The sequence below is a fragment of the Hippopotamus amphibius genome, chromosome 3 (genome assembly GCF_030028045.1).
Source record: "Hippopotamus amphibius kiboko isolate mHipAmp2 chromosome 3, mHipAmp2.hap2, whole genome shotgun sequence".
In the NCBI taxonomy this organism is placed as follows: domain Eukaryota; kingdom Metazoa; phylum Chordata; class Mammalia; order Artiodactyla; family Hippopotamidae; genus Hippopotamus; species Hippopotamus amphibius.
This window is the reverse complement of record NC_080188.1, coordinates 125,710,279-125,729,888: the sequence shown is the minus strand read 5'-3', so window position 1 is coordinate 125,729,888 and position 19,610 is coordinate 125,710,279. Positions and strand designations below refer to the sequence as shown.

General features: G+C 41.4%; 1 protein-coding gene across 1 annotated transcript; it reads left to right on the top strand.

Moving 5' to 3' along the window:
* The first annotated feature begins 1,201 nt into the window (after positions 1-1,201).
* On the top strand, positions 1,202-18,003 carry MAJIN (membrane anchored junction protein). The gene is made up of 10 exons (XM_057729852.1): positions 1,202-1,302; positions 6,342-6,387; positions 9,261-9,336; positions 9,504-9,641; positions 10,471-10,499; positions 10,808-10,908; positions 12,273-12,336; positions 16,111-16,174; positions 17,003-17,120; positions 17,730-18,003. Exons 1-10 carry the CDS (start codon positions 1,202-1,204, stop codon positions 17,773-17,775), a joined length of 783 nt encoding a protein of 260 aa, XP_057585835.1. The 3' UTR covers positions 17,776-18,003.
* Positions 18,004-19,610: the final 1,607 nt, after the last annotated feature.

Genomic DNA, 19,610 nt, shown 5'->3' with positions numbered 1-19,610 from the left:
CACTTAGAATAGGGTATCACAAAAAGTTGTTGTCGTTAGTAGTTGTATAAATAAGTTATTATTATTGTATAAATAAGAAAACCAAAGCCCAGAGAAACTATGTGGGGACAGTGGAGCTGAGGTTAAAATATAAATTATTCTTACTTTGTGCCTGCTCTGTCTACCCCATCTCAGCTGCCTCTGAAATCAATGCTTTGTATTGTATATAGGTAGATTTGAACCTAGAAACTCTGGATCTTTTACTTTCATTATTTATTTAAATTTCCATATGAAGTGAGCAGAAAGTACAGAGTTTATTATCTCTACTTCACAAATAAAAAGAGGCGTAGAAAAGTCCTAGTGACTTAGACAATCGCAGTGTGCTTGATTACTTTTGAGTGCATATCAAAATGCTCTCTTGGAGTAGAAGAGACATGCTATACTTCTTTTTCCATTTCTTCCTTCTCCTGAGTTGCCCGCAGAGAGGACCTTAAGCGAGCAGAGATTCTGGACTAGGAAAAGTAAAACTAGTAAGTGCTAGGAGAGTAATGGGCACAGGGCACTCTCTTAAGTGGTGAAGAAGTTGAGAGGTAGGGAAGGTAAGGCATTCCTTGGCAACACTGGAAAACATTAGTATACATCCTTATTTACTGCATTGGCTGTAGCAGGGAGGTATGCTAATTCCTAAACTTCATCTGAAATTAATAGCAGAGGTGTTTCCAATTGTGCCTCTTATTGGTACATCCTTTGAACTGTTTCATTATTTGATTTCAGCACTCTTCACATTGACCTAGGTTCCAGGGAAAGTGGGGACAAGGAACAAGAATAGATTCAAGAGATATTTGGAAGATAGATTTAATCCTAACAAAAACCCTTTTAGTCATCAGATGTTAGTGTCATTAGTCTCATGGAAGAGGAGTAATTTGCACAAGGTCATAAGGTAAACAGCAAAACTTCAACTCAGTTCTTTTGACTTTAAGTATATTATAGAGATTGTCCCGGAATATCATGTATCCTCCCCGTGCAGGTGGGGAAATGGTCCAGGAAATTAATATCAGAAGTGAGCCTGGGACATAGGCAGTGATACTGAGAACTGGACATTATACTGATGAAGAGATGCTACAGATTGAGCAGGTTCTCTTTTCTGTACATAAGGAACCATATTTAGCTTTTTAATAATTCTCTCATATTTCTATTTTATCTAGGTTATTGTTTGGAAGCAATGAGTTTAAAACCTTTCACCTACCCATTTCCAGAGACAAGGTTTCTTCATGTGGGACCCTATGTGTATAAATTCAAAATTAGATACGGCAACAGCATCAGGTAATTTTAAAACTAAGAGGGTAGACTTTGCAAACACAGGTTAGTACATTCCCACAGGTCATTTATTCTCTGCCTTCACCCAGTCCAGGAGATGGGCTGAAGCAGCACCTTGTAGGACTCTTTCCCAGGTGTGTTATGTTCTATATATTTATTATTCATATAAGTTTTTAAATTAGCAATGGCATATCTTTGGGCAGTGGTTCTCAAATTTTTTTTTGTCCCAGGACCTCTTTGCACTCTTAAAATTGAGGCTCCCAAAGAGTTTTTGATTAAGTGGGTTATTCCTGTCAATATTTATCCTATAAAATTGAAACAGAAAATTAAAATAATTGCTTATTAATATAAGATTTTATTAAAATAACTATATTTTTAAAAAATTAATGAGAAGATTGGCATTGTTTATATTCCCAGGACTTACCCCAGGAATGCAAGGATAGTTCAGCATACAAAAATCAATCAACATAATACACCACATTACTAGAAAGAAGAGAAAAAAACCACATGATCGTCTCAATTGACACAGAAAGGCATTTGACCAAATCCAGCACCCTTTCATGATAAAAATACTCAAACTAGGAATAGAAAGGAAATTCCTCAACATAAAGGCCATATATGAAACACCCACAGCTAACATCATACTCAGTGGTGAAAAACTTAAAACTTTTCCCTTAAGGTCAGGAACAAGATAAGGATGCTCACTTTCATCACTTCTATTCAACATAGTACTGGAGTTCTAGCCAGAGCAAGTAGGCAAGAAAAAGAAATAAAATGCATACAAATTGGAAAGGAAGAAGTGAAACTTCTCTGTTTGCAGATGACATGATCTTTTTTCTTTCTTTCTTTCTTTCTTTTTTTTTTTTTCCTCTTTTGGCTGTGCTGTGTGGCTTGCGGGATCTTAGTTCCCTGACTAGGGATTGAACCCATGCCCTCAGCAGTGAAAGCACAGAGTCCCAACCACTGGACCACCAGGGAGTTCCCAACATGATCTTATATGTGGAAAAACCTAAAGAATCCACACAAACCAGCACAAAACTGTTAAACCTTATCAATGAATTCAGCAAAGTTATAGGATACTAAATCAACATCAGTTGATTTGCATACACTATCAACAAACACTCTGAAAAGAAAATTACGAAAACAATTGTTTTACAATAATATCAAAAAGAAAAAATACTTGGCAATAAATTTAACCAATGAGGTGCACTTAAGACTGCAAAAACAATATTTCTGAGACAAAATTAAAGGAGACCTGAATAGAAAGATATCTGTGGGAACTCCCTGGTGGTCCAGTGGATAGGACTCAGCACTTCCACTGCTGGGGCCGGGTTTAATCCCTGGTTGGGGAACTAAGATCCCACAAGCTGCACAGCGAGGCCAAAAAATAAATAAATTAATTAGAAAGACGTCTGTGTTCGTGGATTGGAAGACTTAATATTGTTAAGATGGGAATTCCGTGGCAGTCCAGTGGTTGGGATTCTGAGCTTCCACTGCCAGGGGGCATGGGTTCAAACCCTGGTCAGAGAACTAAGATCCTGCATGCCTTGTGGTGAAGCCAAAAATAAATAAATTAAATAAATAAATAAATATAGTTAAGATGAAAACAGTACTGAAAGCAATCAGCAGGTTCAATGTAATCCCTAGCAAAATCCCCATGGCATTTTTTGCACAAATGTACAAACCCATCCTAAAATTCACATGGAATTTCAAGGGACCCCAAATAGCCAAAACAATCTTGAAAAAGAACAGAGTTGGAGTACTCATACTTCCCAATTTAAAAACTTACTACAAAGCTACAAGTAATCAAAAAGTGTGGTACTGGCATAAGAACAGACATATAGACTAATAGTATAGACTTGAGAGCCCAGAAATAAACCCTCACATCTGTGGTCAATTGATGTTTGACTAGAATGCCAAGACCATTTAATGGGAAAGAACAGTCTCTTTAACAAATGGTTCTGGGAGAACTGGATATCCACATGCAGAATAATAAAGTTAGACCCTTATCCTACACAATATATAATAATTAACTAAAAATGAATCAAAGACCTAAAGGTAAGAGCTAAAACTAAAACTCTTAGAAGAAAGCATAGGGGCAAATCTTCATGACTTTGGATTTGGCAGTGATTTCTTCAATATAACACCAAATGCACAGGCCACAAAAGAAATTAGATAAATTGGACTTAGTTAATTTTATAAAATTGTGTATCTAAGAACACTGCCAACAGAGTGAAAAGGAAGACCACAGATGGGAGAAAATATTTGTAAATCATATATCTGATGGGAGCTTAATATCCAGAACATATAAGAAACTACAATTCAACAACAAAAAGATAAGCAGTCCAATTGAAAATGGACAAAAGACTTGAACAGACATTTCTCTAAAGAAGATGTACAAATGGCCAGTAAGCACATGAAACATTAGTCACTAGGGAAATGCAGATCAAAACCGCAATGATATACCACTTCACACCTACTAGGATAGCTATAATTTAAAAGGCAGAAAATAACAGTTGTTGGCAAGGATGTGGAGAAATTGGAACTCTCATATACTGCTGGTGGGAATATAGAATGGTGCAGCCACTATGGAAAACAGTTCAGCAGTTCCTCAAAAAGTTAAACTTAGAATTACCATATGACCCAGCAATTTCATTCCTAGGTATATGCCAGTCACAGCAGGACAAATATATGATTCTGCTTATATGAAATATTAAAATAGGAAAATTCATAGAGACAGGCTGGGTGGAGGGGAGAATGAGTTATTGCTTAATGAGTACCATATTTCTATTTGTGGAAATAAGCTTTAGAAATAGATAGTGGTCGGGACTTCTCTGGTAGCACAGTGGTTAAGAATCCGCCTGCCAATGCAGGGGACACGGGTTCAATCCCTGGGCCGGGGAGATCCCACAAGCCATGGAGCAACAGCCCCTGTGCCACAGCTACTGAGCCTATGCTCTAGAGCCCTCAAGCCACAACTACTGAAGCCCGAGTGCCTAGAGCCCATGCTCTGCAACAAGAGAAACCACTGCAGTGAGAAGCCCACACACCAAAAGGAAGAGTAACCCCTGCTTGCTGCAACTAGAGTAAGCCTGCATGCAGCAAAAGACCCAACGCAGCCAAAAATAAATAAATATTAAAAAAATAAAAAATAGAGGTTGCTGCTAAAAGCAAAAAAAGGGATAGATAGTGGTGATAGTTGCACACATGGTTGTGAATGTAATTAATACCACTGAACTGTGTACTTAAAAATATTTAAAAAGGAAAAATTTAGGTTATACATATTTTACCACAATGTTTAAATGCATTAATTTAAAAATAATAATATACCTATTGTTTTAATACATTTTTACTAAAAATAACTATATTTTCCAAGGCAAAAAATTAATGAGAGGGTTGGCATCACTTTAAATTTCTGCAAATCTCATAAATGTCTGGCTTAGTTAAAAACTGCTAGATTATCATATTTGCTTCTACATTTAATCTGTTGTGAAATTTTTTCTTTTGGTTGAATTATGTGAAAAAATCCAGCCTTACATATATTTTTAATTGGGAAAGGTAGGAATATATTAATAGCCTTCTCAGATCATTGTGGATTCTCTTCTTTGACTCTACATCAAAACTTGACGAATGGTAGTTTTGTTTCTTTTATTTAATTTTAATTTTCATTATTATTTTTAATTATTTATTTATTTTATATTATTTTGGCCGCTCTGAGAGGCTTGCGGGATCTCAGTTCCCCAACCAACGATTGAACCTGGGTCACAGTAGTGAAAACGCAGAGTTCTAACCACTAGACCACCAGGGAATGCCCTGTTTCATTTTGTTAAACATAGTAGTTTTTTAAAGGTTAGTTGCAGTGTGGAATCTGAAATTATGTCACTGAACTTTCTGAACTCTGCAACATTAAAATCTATTGGTCTGTCTTGTTCTTTGAATGACGGTCTTTTACCTAGAATAATTTTGTAACCTGAAGTGTTTCATTGGTCATTTGGAAAATCTTGGTTCACTGACTTATGCCGATTATTCAAATGTCAACACTTTTCATTGTACAATATCAAAAAATCTTATTTGCTAATATCACTACCAATCTTACCAGAAAAAAGTCTAAGTATTTGGAAGCTGTCAACCCCACAGTGGTGGATAGAGGTTTTCCAAAAATCAAAATTGTGCTTCAAGTCCCAAAATTCATCCTTGACAACAAACACTGTCAGTTGTTTTCCTTAAATTGACAAGCTCACTGTTCGCTTGTGAGAAAAATGTCTGTAACGTTCCCAAGTCTAACAATCACAGTTTATCTGTTAGCTGATCATTCAAGTAAAATGTCATGAAAAAGCAAGTGGTTCAGTTTGCAGCTTAAACCATCGCACAGGTGCTTCTTCTCGAGACAACCATCATCTTTTGGTATGCAGCAGAAATTCTTTATGCATACTTCCTGTTTTATCACATAATATATTAAAAAGACATATTCAAGAGTTGAGATTTATAGAATTATTAATTTTTTACTGCTTCCTCTGGGATATTAAATGAAACTGGAATTTTTTTTCCTGTGTGGTGATAAAGATGACTACAACTGCTAGTACAGTTTAGTGCAACTGGCTAGATTTGTGCTAAGGCACCAGCAATTTTGCCCACCATTGATTTTGCACTGATTACAAATGTTAACACAGTGAAAAAGACAAATAACATCTTGGTGTTATGAAACCAGTTTTGCCCTTGGAGACTCCTTGAAAGGGTCTCGAGGACCCCTAGAGCTCTACAGCCGACACTTGTACAACTGGTCTAACAAATTATTAACTTTAACAGTGGAAATTTCAGGTCTTGGCAGGTTAATGGAGAAGATATTTTGGTACAGCCTTGTACCAATTCTCAGACCACACCACCTAGGTGGTCACTTCTTCCCTCGAGCACTGGGTGAGTGCACACAATTGTTATTTAGTTATGTTTCCTTAGCTCAGTGAAAGTGTCATTTTTTGCTCTACTAGAGTCTGTTGTCTCCAGAGCTTTCCTTTTTGGCTTACTTGTCTCGTCTGTTTATCTTCTAGAGGGGAAGAGGTAGAAAAAAAAGAAGTCATCATCCAGGAGCTGGAGGTAGGGAAAGAAGCAGACAACTTCTGGGAACGTTATTCTTTAAGTTGAGGATGCGTCCATATTCAGATTTTAGTTATTTCCTGCAAACTGAGTCAAAACCTGCACTTGATTACTTGGCTTCTCCCTGCCACATTTCCTCTGCAAAGAAACTTTACTGTTTTTCCAGGGAAATTAAAGCCTATACGCTTTCTCAATTCTCCTAGTTGAAGTGTCAGCACCTTTGAAGCTAAGGGTTATTTTGTTTCCACTAGAGTTCCCAGCCATGGGCAGCTCTCTTTTGCGGCAGCTGGCATAGAGAAAGCTTCCGGAGGACTGAGCCTTCCAGGGCTCTGGGAAACCTCACCATCCCAACCACTGCCCGGTACTTGACGTTCAGGAAACTCAACAGTAAATACACAGACAAGGCTGGTGTGTCTTCATTTTAATTGGAAACATTTGCAATTGCTTTATTCCCACATTTTCATTCCTTTCCTACCCAGCTCCTCTAGCTTTAGATTCTCCCACAAGGAGACAAAGAAGGTGGACAAGTTTGTAAATTGGTAAAAGCATTGGACTGGGAGTTAAAGGTTCTCAGGGCTGGCCCTGGATTCCAGTCCTGGCTGAGCCACTAATTAGCTGTGTGAGCCTTGGCAAATCACTTATCTCTCTGGGTCTTAGTTGCTTCATGCGTAAAATGAGAGTTTTAGACTAGTATATTCTCTTCTAACTTCACAACTGAGTGATCTGTGACTGTTGTGATTTATGAGGACATATGCTGCCACATTTCAAAGAATTTGAATGTAATTACATACACAGACACAAAACTCTGGAAACCAAAAATTTGAGTCAAAGTCTTAAAGGTACCTATGGCTCTTTAGCTGTGTGTTGAAAGATAAATTAGGATCTTTGAGAACCTCAGAGGCATCATTATAAATAACAATTACTGTAATATAGGACAGTTTTCTGCTTATTTAAATGATGAGTAGAGCAGAATTTATTTCACTTTGCTTCACTAAATATGGGCAGAGAAAAGCTCAAGGCTTGGTAAAGCTCAAGTATAGTAAAGTAGAGAGAGCATAGACTTTAGAGCCAGTGAAACGTGAATTTGAACTCTAGTTCTGCCTTCACAGTGTGACTTTGGAAAGTTTGTCTGCCTTCTCTGAGTCTGTTTCCTTACCTGTCAGTGAGATTGATAGATAATATCAGTTTTCAAGATTGTGGTGAGGATTAGAAATAGACATATGCAATGCCTGCCAAATAGTAGTTCAACTAATGGTAGCTAGAGAGCACTTACACACATTTATAATCATATTAAAAGTTTTTGAAATGCTTTTTTTTTTTAAGATTTATTTTATTATTTATTTATTTATTTATTTGGCTGCATCGAGTCTTTGTTACTGCTCACAGACTTTCTCTAGTTGTGGCAAGCGGAGGCTACTCTTCGTTGTGGTGCGAGGGTTTCTCATTGCAGTGGCTTTTCTTGTTGCAGAGCATGGGCTCTAGGCACTCAGGCTTCAGTAGTTGTGGCGCTCAGGCTTAGTTGCTCCTCGGCATGTGGGATCTTCCGAGCCCAGGGATGGAACCCTTGTCCCCTGCATTGGCAGGTGGATTCTTATCCACTGCGCCACCAGGGAAGCCCTTGAAATGCTTTTTATATGTTCTTCTTCTTACTCTCTTTAGTTTTGAGGCAAATGTTATCATCCTTTTTCATTCACTTAGAAAACATTTATTGATAGGCAGTTTAGTCTAATGGTTAGGAGTGTAAGCTCTGGAGCCCCACTGCCTGGGTTCATATCTTAACTCCATCATTACTACCTGTGTAACCTTCCATTTTGCCTCTCTTTGTTTTGGTTTCCTCATTGGTAAAATCAGGATAATAGAAGTGTTTATCTTATAGTGTTCTTACGAGTTTTAATATGTACAAAACAGTAATACTTGCTATAGTGATTACTTAATAAATACTTGCTATTAAAATTATAAGCTGGATACTATGCTAATAGAGACCATACAAAATAAGCATGACACAGTTTCTGTTTTCTCTGAGCCCAAATATAAAGAAAATGAGGCTTGCAGAGATGAAATGACAAAACTGAGACACATTCAGATTTTTTTCCCCATGGAAATTCAGAAGTCTTTTTATGATACCAATTGTTTAATTAGTGTATACTAATAAGTATAGGTTAATTAGAGACTAATCAGTTAAGATTTAGAGAGTAGAAGAAAAAGTTTGACTTAAGCAAAAGCAAAATAAGCACATATAAATAAATACCAGTATTATTCATTAATCCAGTATATACTTGTTGAGGAGTTATGCTTCATCCACTGTGGTAAACACCATAGCAGGGGTGCTAAGATAAGTCAGGTATATATTCTACTTCAAGAAGATTTCTCAGTAAGGAAAATAAAAATCTGTACATAGAGGAAATTCCCTGGCAGTCTAGTGGTTAGGACTCGGTGCTTTCACTGCTGGGACCAGGATTCAGTCCTTGGTCAGGGAACTAAGATCCTGCAAACCACAGGGCATGACCAAAAAAAAAAAAGAAAAGAAAAGAAAAAAAAAGTACATGGAATATAGTCAAGGCGCAAGGCTAACTACTGTGAAATTTGAGACTAACAGTTAATACAACTTGGGAAATCAGGGAAAACCTTGTGGAGGAGATGGCTTTGAACTGTACCACAAAAGGATACGTTGAATTTGGTCGTATGCTGATGAGTTAAAAGGGTATTTCAGGCAAGAGCATAGAAATGGAGGAGCAGAAGGCATATTCAGTGAACAGCAAGTAGTTTGACTTTAAAAGAGTATAGGATACGTGAAGAGCAGTGACAAGGATAAATTGATAGATTGGCTGAGATTAGACAGTATTTAAAGTCATTTCAAAAAAATTTTTTTTCAGGATTCTATTCGTGCGGTCTTGGGCAACCTGGATAACCTGCAGCCATTCACTACAGAACACTTCATTGTATTTCCCTGTATCCTTTCTTTCCTGGGTGGAAATGAACAACAGTTTACATTGTAGATTCAAATGGAAGCAGCAAACCCATAGGCAGTTTGGAGGGTAGGTCAGGAAGAGCAGAGGGTGTCTTTCCCCTAAAATACTACCCAGGGATTCGTACTGGCTTCTTTCCTCACTCCTTAGCACATTTCCCAGATAAAAGCAAATGGGAGAGAGTGTCCCACCTGAAATTCAAACACAGAGAAACTGTCTTGGTCCCTTATCCATTTGTTTTCACTCTGTACGTGGAGATGAAATGGTTTCGTGAAAACTTGTCACCTGGTAAGTAGAATGATAGAAGTTTGGGTGGTGGAGAAGAGAAAGGGGAAGGTTGGACATCCATGGATTAGCACTGAAAGCTGAATGTAGTGAAATAGTCAGCCAGATTGGGCCCCAACACTGGCAGTGCAGAAATCAGGAGCATATGCTCCTAACTAGACTGCCTGGTTCCAATCTTGGTGGCTTTGCCACTTAATAGCTGTGTGACCTTAGATAAATTACTCAATCTTTCTATGCCTCCTTTGTGAAATGGTGAAAAATAATAATAGTATCTATCTCATTGAATTGTTTAAAAAGATTAAATGTATAAATACTGGAAGATGGAAAGTACAATGTGACTTAGAGTAATCACTTAATGAAAGGTACCAAATAATTCCTTCCATTTTAGAATTTTTAATGACTTTCACCTTAGTCATATCTTAAAGATATCTCCCAATTTTTAATCTCTGGGGGCCATCGCTACTTTTACAAATAGAGGGATAAGGAGACACCTGTCAGTTTGATTTGAAAAAAGGTACAAAGGCCTTATCTCAGTTCATTTGTCACTGCTGCCGAAAGTTCCACTTTTTTTCTTTCATAATAGGGATCATCCCCTTTTAAGTGACATATAGTTAGAATATAGTATGAATCAAACTATATTTAGCTTGTAGATGGCAACAGTTTTAAAATAAGGGAGGAAGAAAGTTTGAAGACACAATATTTCTAGGAAAAGTGGTACCAGGAGGAAGGGAAAAGGGCAGACACCAAAGTTTTGTCTGGGACCAGTTCTAAGAAGTCTATGATGACCAGAAACAGTCTTGATCCATTATGACATTCAAATTTCCTGTTGCAGGAAAACTAGTAAACAGTCCTCATGGATTGGTAAGTTTGCCTTTTCTGTAAGAAGTGAAAATTGCCCTTATTGCCTCCTGTTGTCCCAAAAGTCCTGCTCTTGTCTCTTCTTTTTTGCCCCTTGGTCGTTGCCCAAGTCCTATCAGAATTGTGTATGTGAGACATTCTTTTTCCTCTTGGCTAGATTTTTGAGACTATCTATCCTTACTAGCAAAGCTGGTGTTAACAGTTGCCTTTGACAATTTAAAGATGGGGGGGGGGGGGGCGTTCTTCACTGTGCCCTCATGTAAGCAGCTCTGGAAAAGGAAGAGTCACAGGAGTGTGGTTCCTCTCTAAAGGTCCTGGCAGAGAGGAAAGCAGCAAGAGCCATGATGAGGAAACAAAAATGCGCAGAAGTGCCCAGCTCCCCCAGCTCCCCAACCAGGCCAGGGCTGGACAGGTGAGTAGTGTTGGGAGAGGGGCTAAATCCTGCATGCTAGTTAGGCTTTGCCAGCTGTTGCTTCTGGTCGATCTTGTCCTTGGGCGAGTCACTCTCTGTCTTAGGGCTTCATTCATACCTGCCTATTCTAGTGGGTAGACTAAGGGAAAGAAGCAAGTTGACATTTGCACTGTAATCTGAACACAGTCCCTTCCTCAGCAAAGTAGAATTCTTCTGTTTATCCAGGTGAAGACTGAGGGACTTCCCTGGCAGTCCAGTGGTTAAGGCTCTGTGCTTCCACTGAAGGGGGCATGGGTTTGATCCCTTGTCTGGGAAGAAAGATCCCACAAGCCACATAGCATGGCCAGAAAAAAAAAAAAGATAAAGACTGAGAGGAAATATAAACAGATCTATGCAACTGAATCCAACAAATATTCAGTGAGTACTTTCTATGATCATAGTATCAGAAAACACAGTCAGAAGGTACAACATATGAAGTCCCAGAATATTAAATAAGAACATGGAGAAATCCTCAAAAGAGTGAGGATGAACAAAACATATCTTATTTTACCCAGTGAGCAGTAAACTTTGGACCTCTACCTTAGAGGTTGCACAGGCTGAAACATAAATGTCTGCAAAAGGACACGCATCAATTGCTGGGGGAGGTGCTGCAGATTACCGGAGTGCTGAGCTCAGCCCTTTACATGTTGAAGTCACTGCTGTAGAGGCTACTTAGTTTCTTCTTTTGATTCTCTGCCCAGGACAGAATGAGTCAGTAAGACAATTCAGTTGTTCATATTAGCACCCACAGAGGGATGTTGGAATAATCCAAGGTGTGGTTTGCTCCCCAGTGCTTTCAGCCAAAGTTCACAGAAAGCAGCTTATTCTTTTCCTGGTACTGTGTGGGCCCCAAGACATACAGGAGCAGTGAGGGTAGACCACGAGGGAGCAGACCTCTACACCCTCCAAATGCACACGTTGGTGAAGGGTTAGGAAATTCCTTTCCCGGCCAGGTGGGATGTGAGGGTACTTGGAGTGTGAAGCTTTGCTCAGTTCCATTTGACCGAATTATCCATGGAGGTGAGGCCTCACATCTTCCCTTTTTCTGTGTTTTGATGCACAGTCAGGTATTTCAAAATCTGATAGATGCTGTCAATCACATTTTCCCTTTCTCAACCCCTAGATCCCAAAATGTCTCAAATTGTGATTCTACTGTGAATTCAAGCAGCACCCAAAGAGAATTTGGCCACACAATTTATTCTGCAGGCCAGGAGTGGCATAAAAATAGCCAACCTGCTGAAATATTCATTTGGGCCACATTTGCTTGAATGTGGTGATATTGCTGCTGCCAGTGACATTTCCTGGGCTTTTTTCTCCCACCTCAGGGCCAAGATGGGGACTTCCAGCCAAGGGCTCAGCAACAAGAAGCCCCCTGTGGAAACCAGGAGGGTAAGCACCAAAATAGAGACTTGGAGGCTCTTGGCTATTTCTGCTCCATTGCAAGTCAGGATTCCTCTGTTACCAGCACATCTTGATCCTAAGTACAGACTGAATTCACTGGACTCATTCTCAGGTTTCACCATCTGCAGAACAACTTTCAACCATTCCACCCTTGCCACAACCTGTCCTAAATGTAGCTGCATAATACACACATCGATGAATCCTTTTGTTAAAAGGTCTTCTCTCAGCTTAAAAAGCTGCTTTCTTATACTCTGCAGTCGAAAAAGAAAATAGGTCTGTTGAATTGAGGTGGGATCCAGTTTAAAATTTTTTTTTAGAAACCTTTTTGCCTTCATCTGCGCTAGAGTCTGAGTTTGGGAACATCTAGTTTTTACAGACAAAATAGGTATGTATCAGCACAGGATACCTGTAAGAGGAAACTTCATTTAGAGCAGTGGTGGGCCAGCCGCAATATTTGATTTCATTTTGTGATGTCTCTTCTCCATTTAGATGTTCATACATCTGCTACTCCTCCATTTCAAGGCTTCTTTTCCATAGTAGTCTGTAAAATAGTGCCCTTTTTCCTGAAGTAGCTGTTAGTTGTGACTTTTCTTACTTCTCTGCCATCGCTCCACAGCAGCTCTGACCTTAAGTATCCAAACACTCCCAGCTCACCTCCCTCACCTTCCCAGGATCCATAACATGATCAGTTATTGAACAAACATTTACATACACATTCAGCCCACAGACATTTACTGAGTGTCTGCTACGTGCCAAGCACTAGAGCTATCACACACACTCTCCCCTTAAAAATGCCGATAAAGTGTAAAGCTGGGCAGACGTTACAGATAAATGTGCTGTGTGCAGGAATAAAGGAAGCACAGGGTACAGAGAGACCACAAAGGAGAACCTCATTCAGACCAAGTGGATGTGAGAGAGAGTTCCCAGAGTAGCTCAGAGAGCTAAGGCTGAGAGGAAAGAGTACAGTGCTTTCGGTGACTGGAAGCCAATGCACCTGGCGCTTAAAGTACAGCGTTGAGAAATGTTATGAGAGGTCAGCATGGGCTGGATCCTAAAAGGCCTTAAAGCCACCTTCGAGGTGACAGGAATTCCCTAAAACATTTTAAAGTAGAAAAGTGAAGTGATTTTCATTTCTAAACAATTCTGTCTCCTGTTTACAAGGTATTGTGTTTAGTGCTAGAGTGCACCCAAACATATAAAACCTAGTTTTTTCCCCAGGAGCTTATCATTTAGTTGGAGTAAACTCTTAAAGATGCAGACCTCTGCCTCTGCGGACGGGGACAGGGTACAGACCCCTGTTGTGCCCATGGCCAACTGGCCCATGGAGTTATTTTAGGCAGATGGTTTCCCTCCTCTGTACTCTCATCCTTTAGAGAGGGAATAAGAAATTACAAAGTACAACAAGAGTACATGAAGCTCTGGAGAACAAAGACACTTTACACAGACAAGATAATTACTATGAAAGGAACATTTCCCTCACTCTCTACCCTCTGTACCTTCCTATTCTTAGTTTGACACATCATCTCCCTCAAGAACCCACAGTTTCTTACTCAACATAATTACCTTTTCAACCTGATACTGGGTTTAGAAAAAACTCTGAGCAAAAAAAAAAAAAGGAACATGTTTATTGATTTTGACTCAAAGCCCAGATGGTCTCCATTGTAGACCCCGTTCCCAGAGAGCAGACTTCTCCTAAATTAAAGTGATCACAGTGACTCTTAGTGTAAGTCACTTGAGCTGGAAGAATTGAATTTGCTTCTATGGTCCAATGCCTAATATTTTCTCTCCCCTTTGGAGGAAGTTAAGGTGTAGAAACACAGTCAGTGTGGATTGGGCACATCTGTGCACATAGGGAGGCTGTGTGGGGAAAGCATAGAAGAGAACAGCATATCCCTGAATAAGGTCTCTGTTTCATAAGCGGTGTTTTGAGGAGAATGGGAAGGAAGGGCAGACTCATTCCCTTTGTTACTTCAGCTCCAAGATCTAGAGATCCGGACTTTAAAAGGATAAAAAATGGGAGAGAGCAGATGAATGGACCAGAAGTGAAACAGACTGCTGTGCACGTAGCTTTTTTTTCCCACCTCTGCTTGAACTACACTTCTAAGCAGATCTGACTCTAAACATACAGGGGACAACCTTGCATCAGGTTTTCAGGGCATTACGTGTTGTGGGATGTCCTAGATGGCACCCTCCGTCTTAGTTCAGGCTATAATGGTTTTCCTGTCTTATATTTGCCTGAGGAAACCTCTATCAAGATTTTAGGAGCACACAAAGGCTGTCTTATGAGGGAAATCTCCCCTGGTTCAGAGGTAGGCTATACCTCTGCCCCAGGGCCTTGGCCCTTCTGGTCCCCACTACCAACCTTAGTAGATGCTTACATTAGCGCCAATGCAGCAGGATTTAAACCCCAAACCATAGTTTCCATACTTTACCATAGTACATTTGTGAAAATCGTTCCCTCAAGCTAGAAATCAGATCCGGGGGCTCTAAATTCCATCTCCCCGCTGTCTGGAAGAGGTAAGAGAGAGTCTCCTTCCTCCCCAGAGTTCCCTTTCACTTTTGGAGGAGTATGACTTAGGTGGCTGCCTGTGTGGTCTGGGATTTGAGGGGTTTGTGGAAAAGCTTATCAGAAATATCAGCTTATACTTAGGATGGGGGATCTGCCCTAACTTTCCTGGGATTGCTGTGCCTCTGCCTCCTAGATACAACTTTGCTATAGAATTCTTCACCAGCAGGACTTCCTTGGCAGTTGAGTGGTTGAGACACTGCACTTCCACTGTAGCACGCACAGGTTCAATCCCTGATTGGGAAACTAAGATCCCGCATGCCGCATGGTGCAGCAAAAAAAGAACTCTTCACCAGCAAAATGGCTCAAGGAACTCCCCAGCACTGCTGGGTAGTCAAGCCCTCAGGTTCTGCCTGGGTGAGGGAAGTGGCCAGTTGGCAGAGATTCTCAGAGGAAATATATAAACCATGTTTCTGACTATCACGGTGTCTCCTAGAATATTATAGGCTTGGAACCAGGTTGTAGGGTGTCCCCTTCAAAGCACAAAGGAAGGTCTGTAGAGCAGTAGACAGGGAGAAATAGTAAGATTGCGTTGTAGTGCGCTGGCTGCTTATGCCACAGTCATGTTTCTGCTGCCCTGGCTCTAGCCATGCTGATCGTATTTACATGTTAATGGCAATGTGCCCTTGTATGTCACGTCCCTTTCTCTCTGAGAATGGCCTTCTCTCTCTGACCCATTGATGCCATCCATCGAGGCCCCATTTAAATAACGCTTTCCCTGTGGAGTCTGCCTTTACTAACCACTTCACACTATTCGTGTCCTCCTCAGCAGCCACGGCACTCTGTATAGACTGATGAGCTATATAGAGCTCATCACACTGACTTATAATACTTAGTTCATGTGTCATTTTTACCACATAGATTATACTTTTCTTCAAGGTAAAGTGAAGGTCTTCCTGATTTCTGAAGCCACAGTATTCTGTCCTTGGCAATAGTTGGCACTCAGAAACATGGAATGATAAGGTAAACCCAGCTTGGTTTGTTCTCAGCTCTTAAACATTATGATTTGAGAGAGACAGTGCTTGGGAAGCTGATATGGGAAAAGGACAGTCCTATAGAAGGAAAAATAGAACCTGCTTGGGCAGTCAGAAGCCAGGCCCCAGCGCTGATGTGAAATCACCTTACCAGCAAATAGCATTCAGACTGCCAAGCTATAAAGGTGTAAAGTTTAAGACTTTTCTTGGTCTTTTTATCAGAACAGAGGAAGAAAAACCCAGCAGGAGACCCCAGCATTTGATATCACTGAAGTCCGGGACCAGGGTAGGTTCTGGGAAATTCATATTTATCCTCCTCTAACAATTGTCCTGTCCTCTTTAGTCCTCTGATGAGCAGAGCAGCACAGAGCTCAGAGGCTGGGCACGCTCAGTGGGTCATGTGCCTTGCTCCCGTGCAGATGCTTGTTGGCATCCTCCAGTCTGGGGGCAGGCTCTTGAGTAATAGAAGCCACCGCAGTTCCCAAAAAGAGTGAAGGAGGCAATACATGTCCTTCTTGTGCTTCTGATAGTGAAACTGATGCTCCCACAGTTTGAGAACATTTCCATATTATGTGATAAGTTTTACAGAAAAGTTGGGAGGGATATGTTTCACTTTTCTACCCTGGAGAACAGTCTCTGGGAAGCTGTCTCTCCTTCTCCCTTTGGGGCGTTCGTGTTAGTATTGAAGGGGCAAGGCAGATGCTCGGCAAGGGCTGGGAATGCATGTCGAGGTGTTGTCCTTTCAACTTGCTGATCTTTCATTCAGCGTGAGGGTTCAGTATGGAGGCAGTTGTCACAGATGCAGGCATGTGAGCAAGTGAGTTCTTCAATAAGTTGTCATTCCATGTGTAGACACACCAGCCGTGGGAGGTGTCTAGGATTTGAGCAGTGTAAAAATCTCAGGGGCCTGACTTTGAAAATATTCCAAGGTCAGAATAGCATCTTACTGAGCTGAGATGAAATTGGGAAGGTCAGAGCAAACAATGCACCTGGCTTCAAATAATCCTGGTGTGAGGCTGCCCTGGGCTCAGGCTCAGTGCCCTGCCTTCTCCTGCTCACGAGAAAGTGGCCTGCGGACTAACACCTTTCCCCTGCCTGAGTGTTTTCCGTGCAGATTTTAAGTCGGGGGACAGCCTAGCAGAGAAGATGATCCCACCATTGCAGCAAAACAATCCACCTCCACCTGAAGGACCCACAGAGCTGGGAACCAGTGGCTTCTTTGGGTTTCTAAGGTAGGACAGACTTCTCTCCTGCCATTAAACTGAGACCCAGGGGAGTCTAGCTCCAGATCCGGCCCCACTGAATCTCTCAGGGAAATGAGAATAGAAAAGAAAGCAGATTACCTGCATCATCTCTATTTTGTGCAGGATAAATGATGGGCGTGAGATTGAGCATTAGGACCCTAGCTGTGAGTGAACTGTTGTTCATTTTTACACAACCTACCCCACCCCGATGTGCCCAGTATTGGACCTGATTCCATAAATGCTGCTTGGACAGAAGCTATTCTTATTGTACTTGGGTTATTCAGATGATTTCGTGACCAAAATTTTTCCATTCTCCCCTCTGAATCTAGGCTCTGTCTTCAGAGTCCTTTTTGCAGAGTACAGTTAGCAAATCCCTTTATCTGTCTAGAGCTCAGCCAACCCATTGTAGTTGTTCTTCGTTTCCACCTCCTGAGTATAATCTAACTTGGGTACCTTTCAAATGCTGTTTCAGACTTGAATTTCCATTCATTGGTCTCAGAGCAAAAATGCCCTAGCTAATAATGGAGCCCTAATGGGACCTGGGAGGAGGGAAGTGGACCTCTGGAGTCTCAACTTACTCTGCTCTCCTTCCTGCAGCTCTCTCTTCCCATTTCGGTATTTCTTCAGAAAGAGCAGCCAGTGAGCCTCCTAAATGCAGCGGTGGGAAGAGCATTGTCTCGCGCAGTGACTCCTCCCACTCCACCCTCTGCTCATGACGTTCCAGTCACGGGGAGTGAGAGCCCCAAACTCCCTGAGTCCTCTTGTGGGTTTGTCCTGTCATTTGCCTCTTTACAGTGGAATGTCTTTCCCCAGTTTAAAACGCTAAGAATGTAACTTTCTAAAATGCTCTAGTCTGAGAATTTTACTGCTTCATGGGCCAGTTAGGTCTTTCTTCTGCAGCACTTAGATTTCTAATGACAATAAATTATTTATGAAGAGTTATTGACTGAATTTTAGTTGAGTAGAGAGAGAGAGAGTGAGAGAGCAAACTCCTCAAGATATAGGGAAGCAATGCATGAAACCTCCCCTGGGTCTCCCTGGTTGTTGACAGAACACTTTAGGTAGGTACCTGACCTCAAACCTTAAACTCCCCTGGCCAGGTTAGAGAATGGGGTCTTGCAAGACTCAATGTCCTGAGCCCTGCTGACCCTCAAGAAATCACATCTCCTCAGTTTACCCAGTTTGGCCCCAAAGTGGAGTCTCTTAGTAGATAAATGCTTCTCACCTAGCTACCCCTTTGGCTTTTGACAGTAATGCAGATTAGTTTTTTGGATTAACTTGAGGTCAGTGTAGGTTAGGGCCAAAGGAATCTTTTTTTTTTTTTTTAAGAGAACTTTATTTATTTATTTATTTATTATTTTTTTGGCTACGTTGGGTCTTTGTTGCTGTGCAGGCTTTCTCTAGTTGCAGTGAGCAGGGGCTACTCTTCACTGAGATGCATGGGCTTCTCATTGCGGTGGCTTCTCTTGTTGTGGAGCATGGGCTCTAGGGCACACAGTCTTCAGTAGTTGCAGCACGAGGGCTCAATAGTTGTGGCTTGCAGGCTCTAGAGCGCAGGCTCAGTAGTTGTAGCGCACGGGCTTTGTTGCTCCGTGGCATGTGGGATCTTCCTGGATCAGGGGTCGATCTCATGTCCCCTGCATTGGCAGGTGGATTCTTAACCACTGCACCACCAGGGAAGTCCCAAGGAATCATTTTTTAACTGTAGAGATGTCTGGTATTAGAATGGGCCACCTTGTAAGGTAATGAGACTTTGTCATCCCTAGTCTTTAAACAGAGCTGATTATCTGTCAGATGCTGGAAGTTTCTCATGGTGAGTGGGAAAGTTGGGGCTGGACCGCTAAAGTCGGAGAGACCCTTTGTTCTGACGCCTTTCCCTTGGGTGGGGAGGAAAGAAGAGGTGGGCTGCTGAAGGCCTGGTACCCAAGGGGAGGAGGGCCAAAGGGGAAGTGGGCGTGTGTGAGGACTGGAGGACTAGGGACAAGTTGTGTTTACAGCCTCTGCCCTGCTGTCCCAAACACAGCCAGCTTTACAAAGCTGTTCAGAGGCATAGCTCTAGAATCTGGAGATCTGCGTGCCATTCTGACTTACAAGCTTATAATGAAGCCTTGGCAAAGTCACTTTCCTTTCTGGTTCTTATTTTCTCATCTGGAAAATGAAGGGGTAGGATTTGATGAGCTCTCAATGCCTTCCAGCTCTGGCAGTCTGCATGGCTGGCTCTGCCTCTCTGAGCAGGTCAGTGAGGCAGTAGCCGTGGGGTGCGTGGGGCCACAATCACCACAGGCTGCTTTCTGATCTCTACGCTGCCCCAGCCTCTGTGGCTCCTGCTGACTAGGGGTCTTTTTCTAACTTGCCACATTCTTGCCCCAAGTGTAGTTTAGCACCATGCATGAACAACAGGAGATTTGGGTTTCAAATCACCCCTGCATGAATTAGCTGTGTGACCTTCAGTAACTTTCCTTCTCTGAGCCTTAGTTG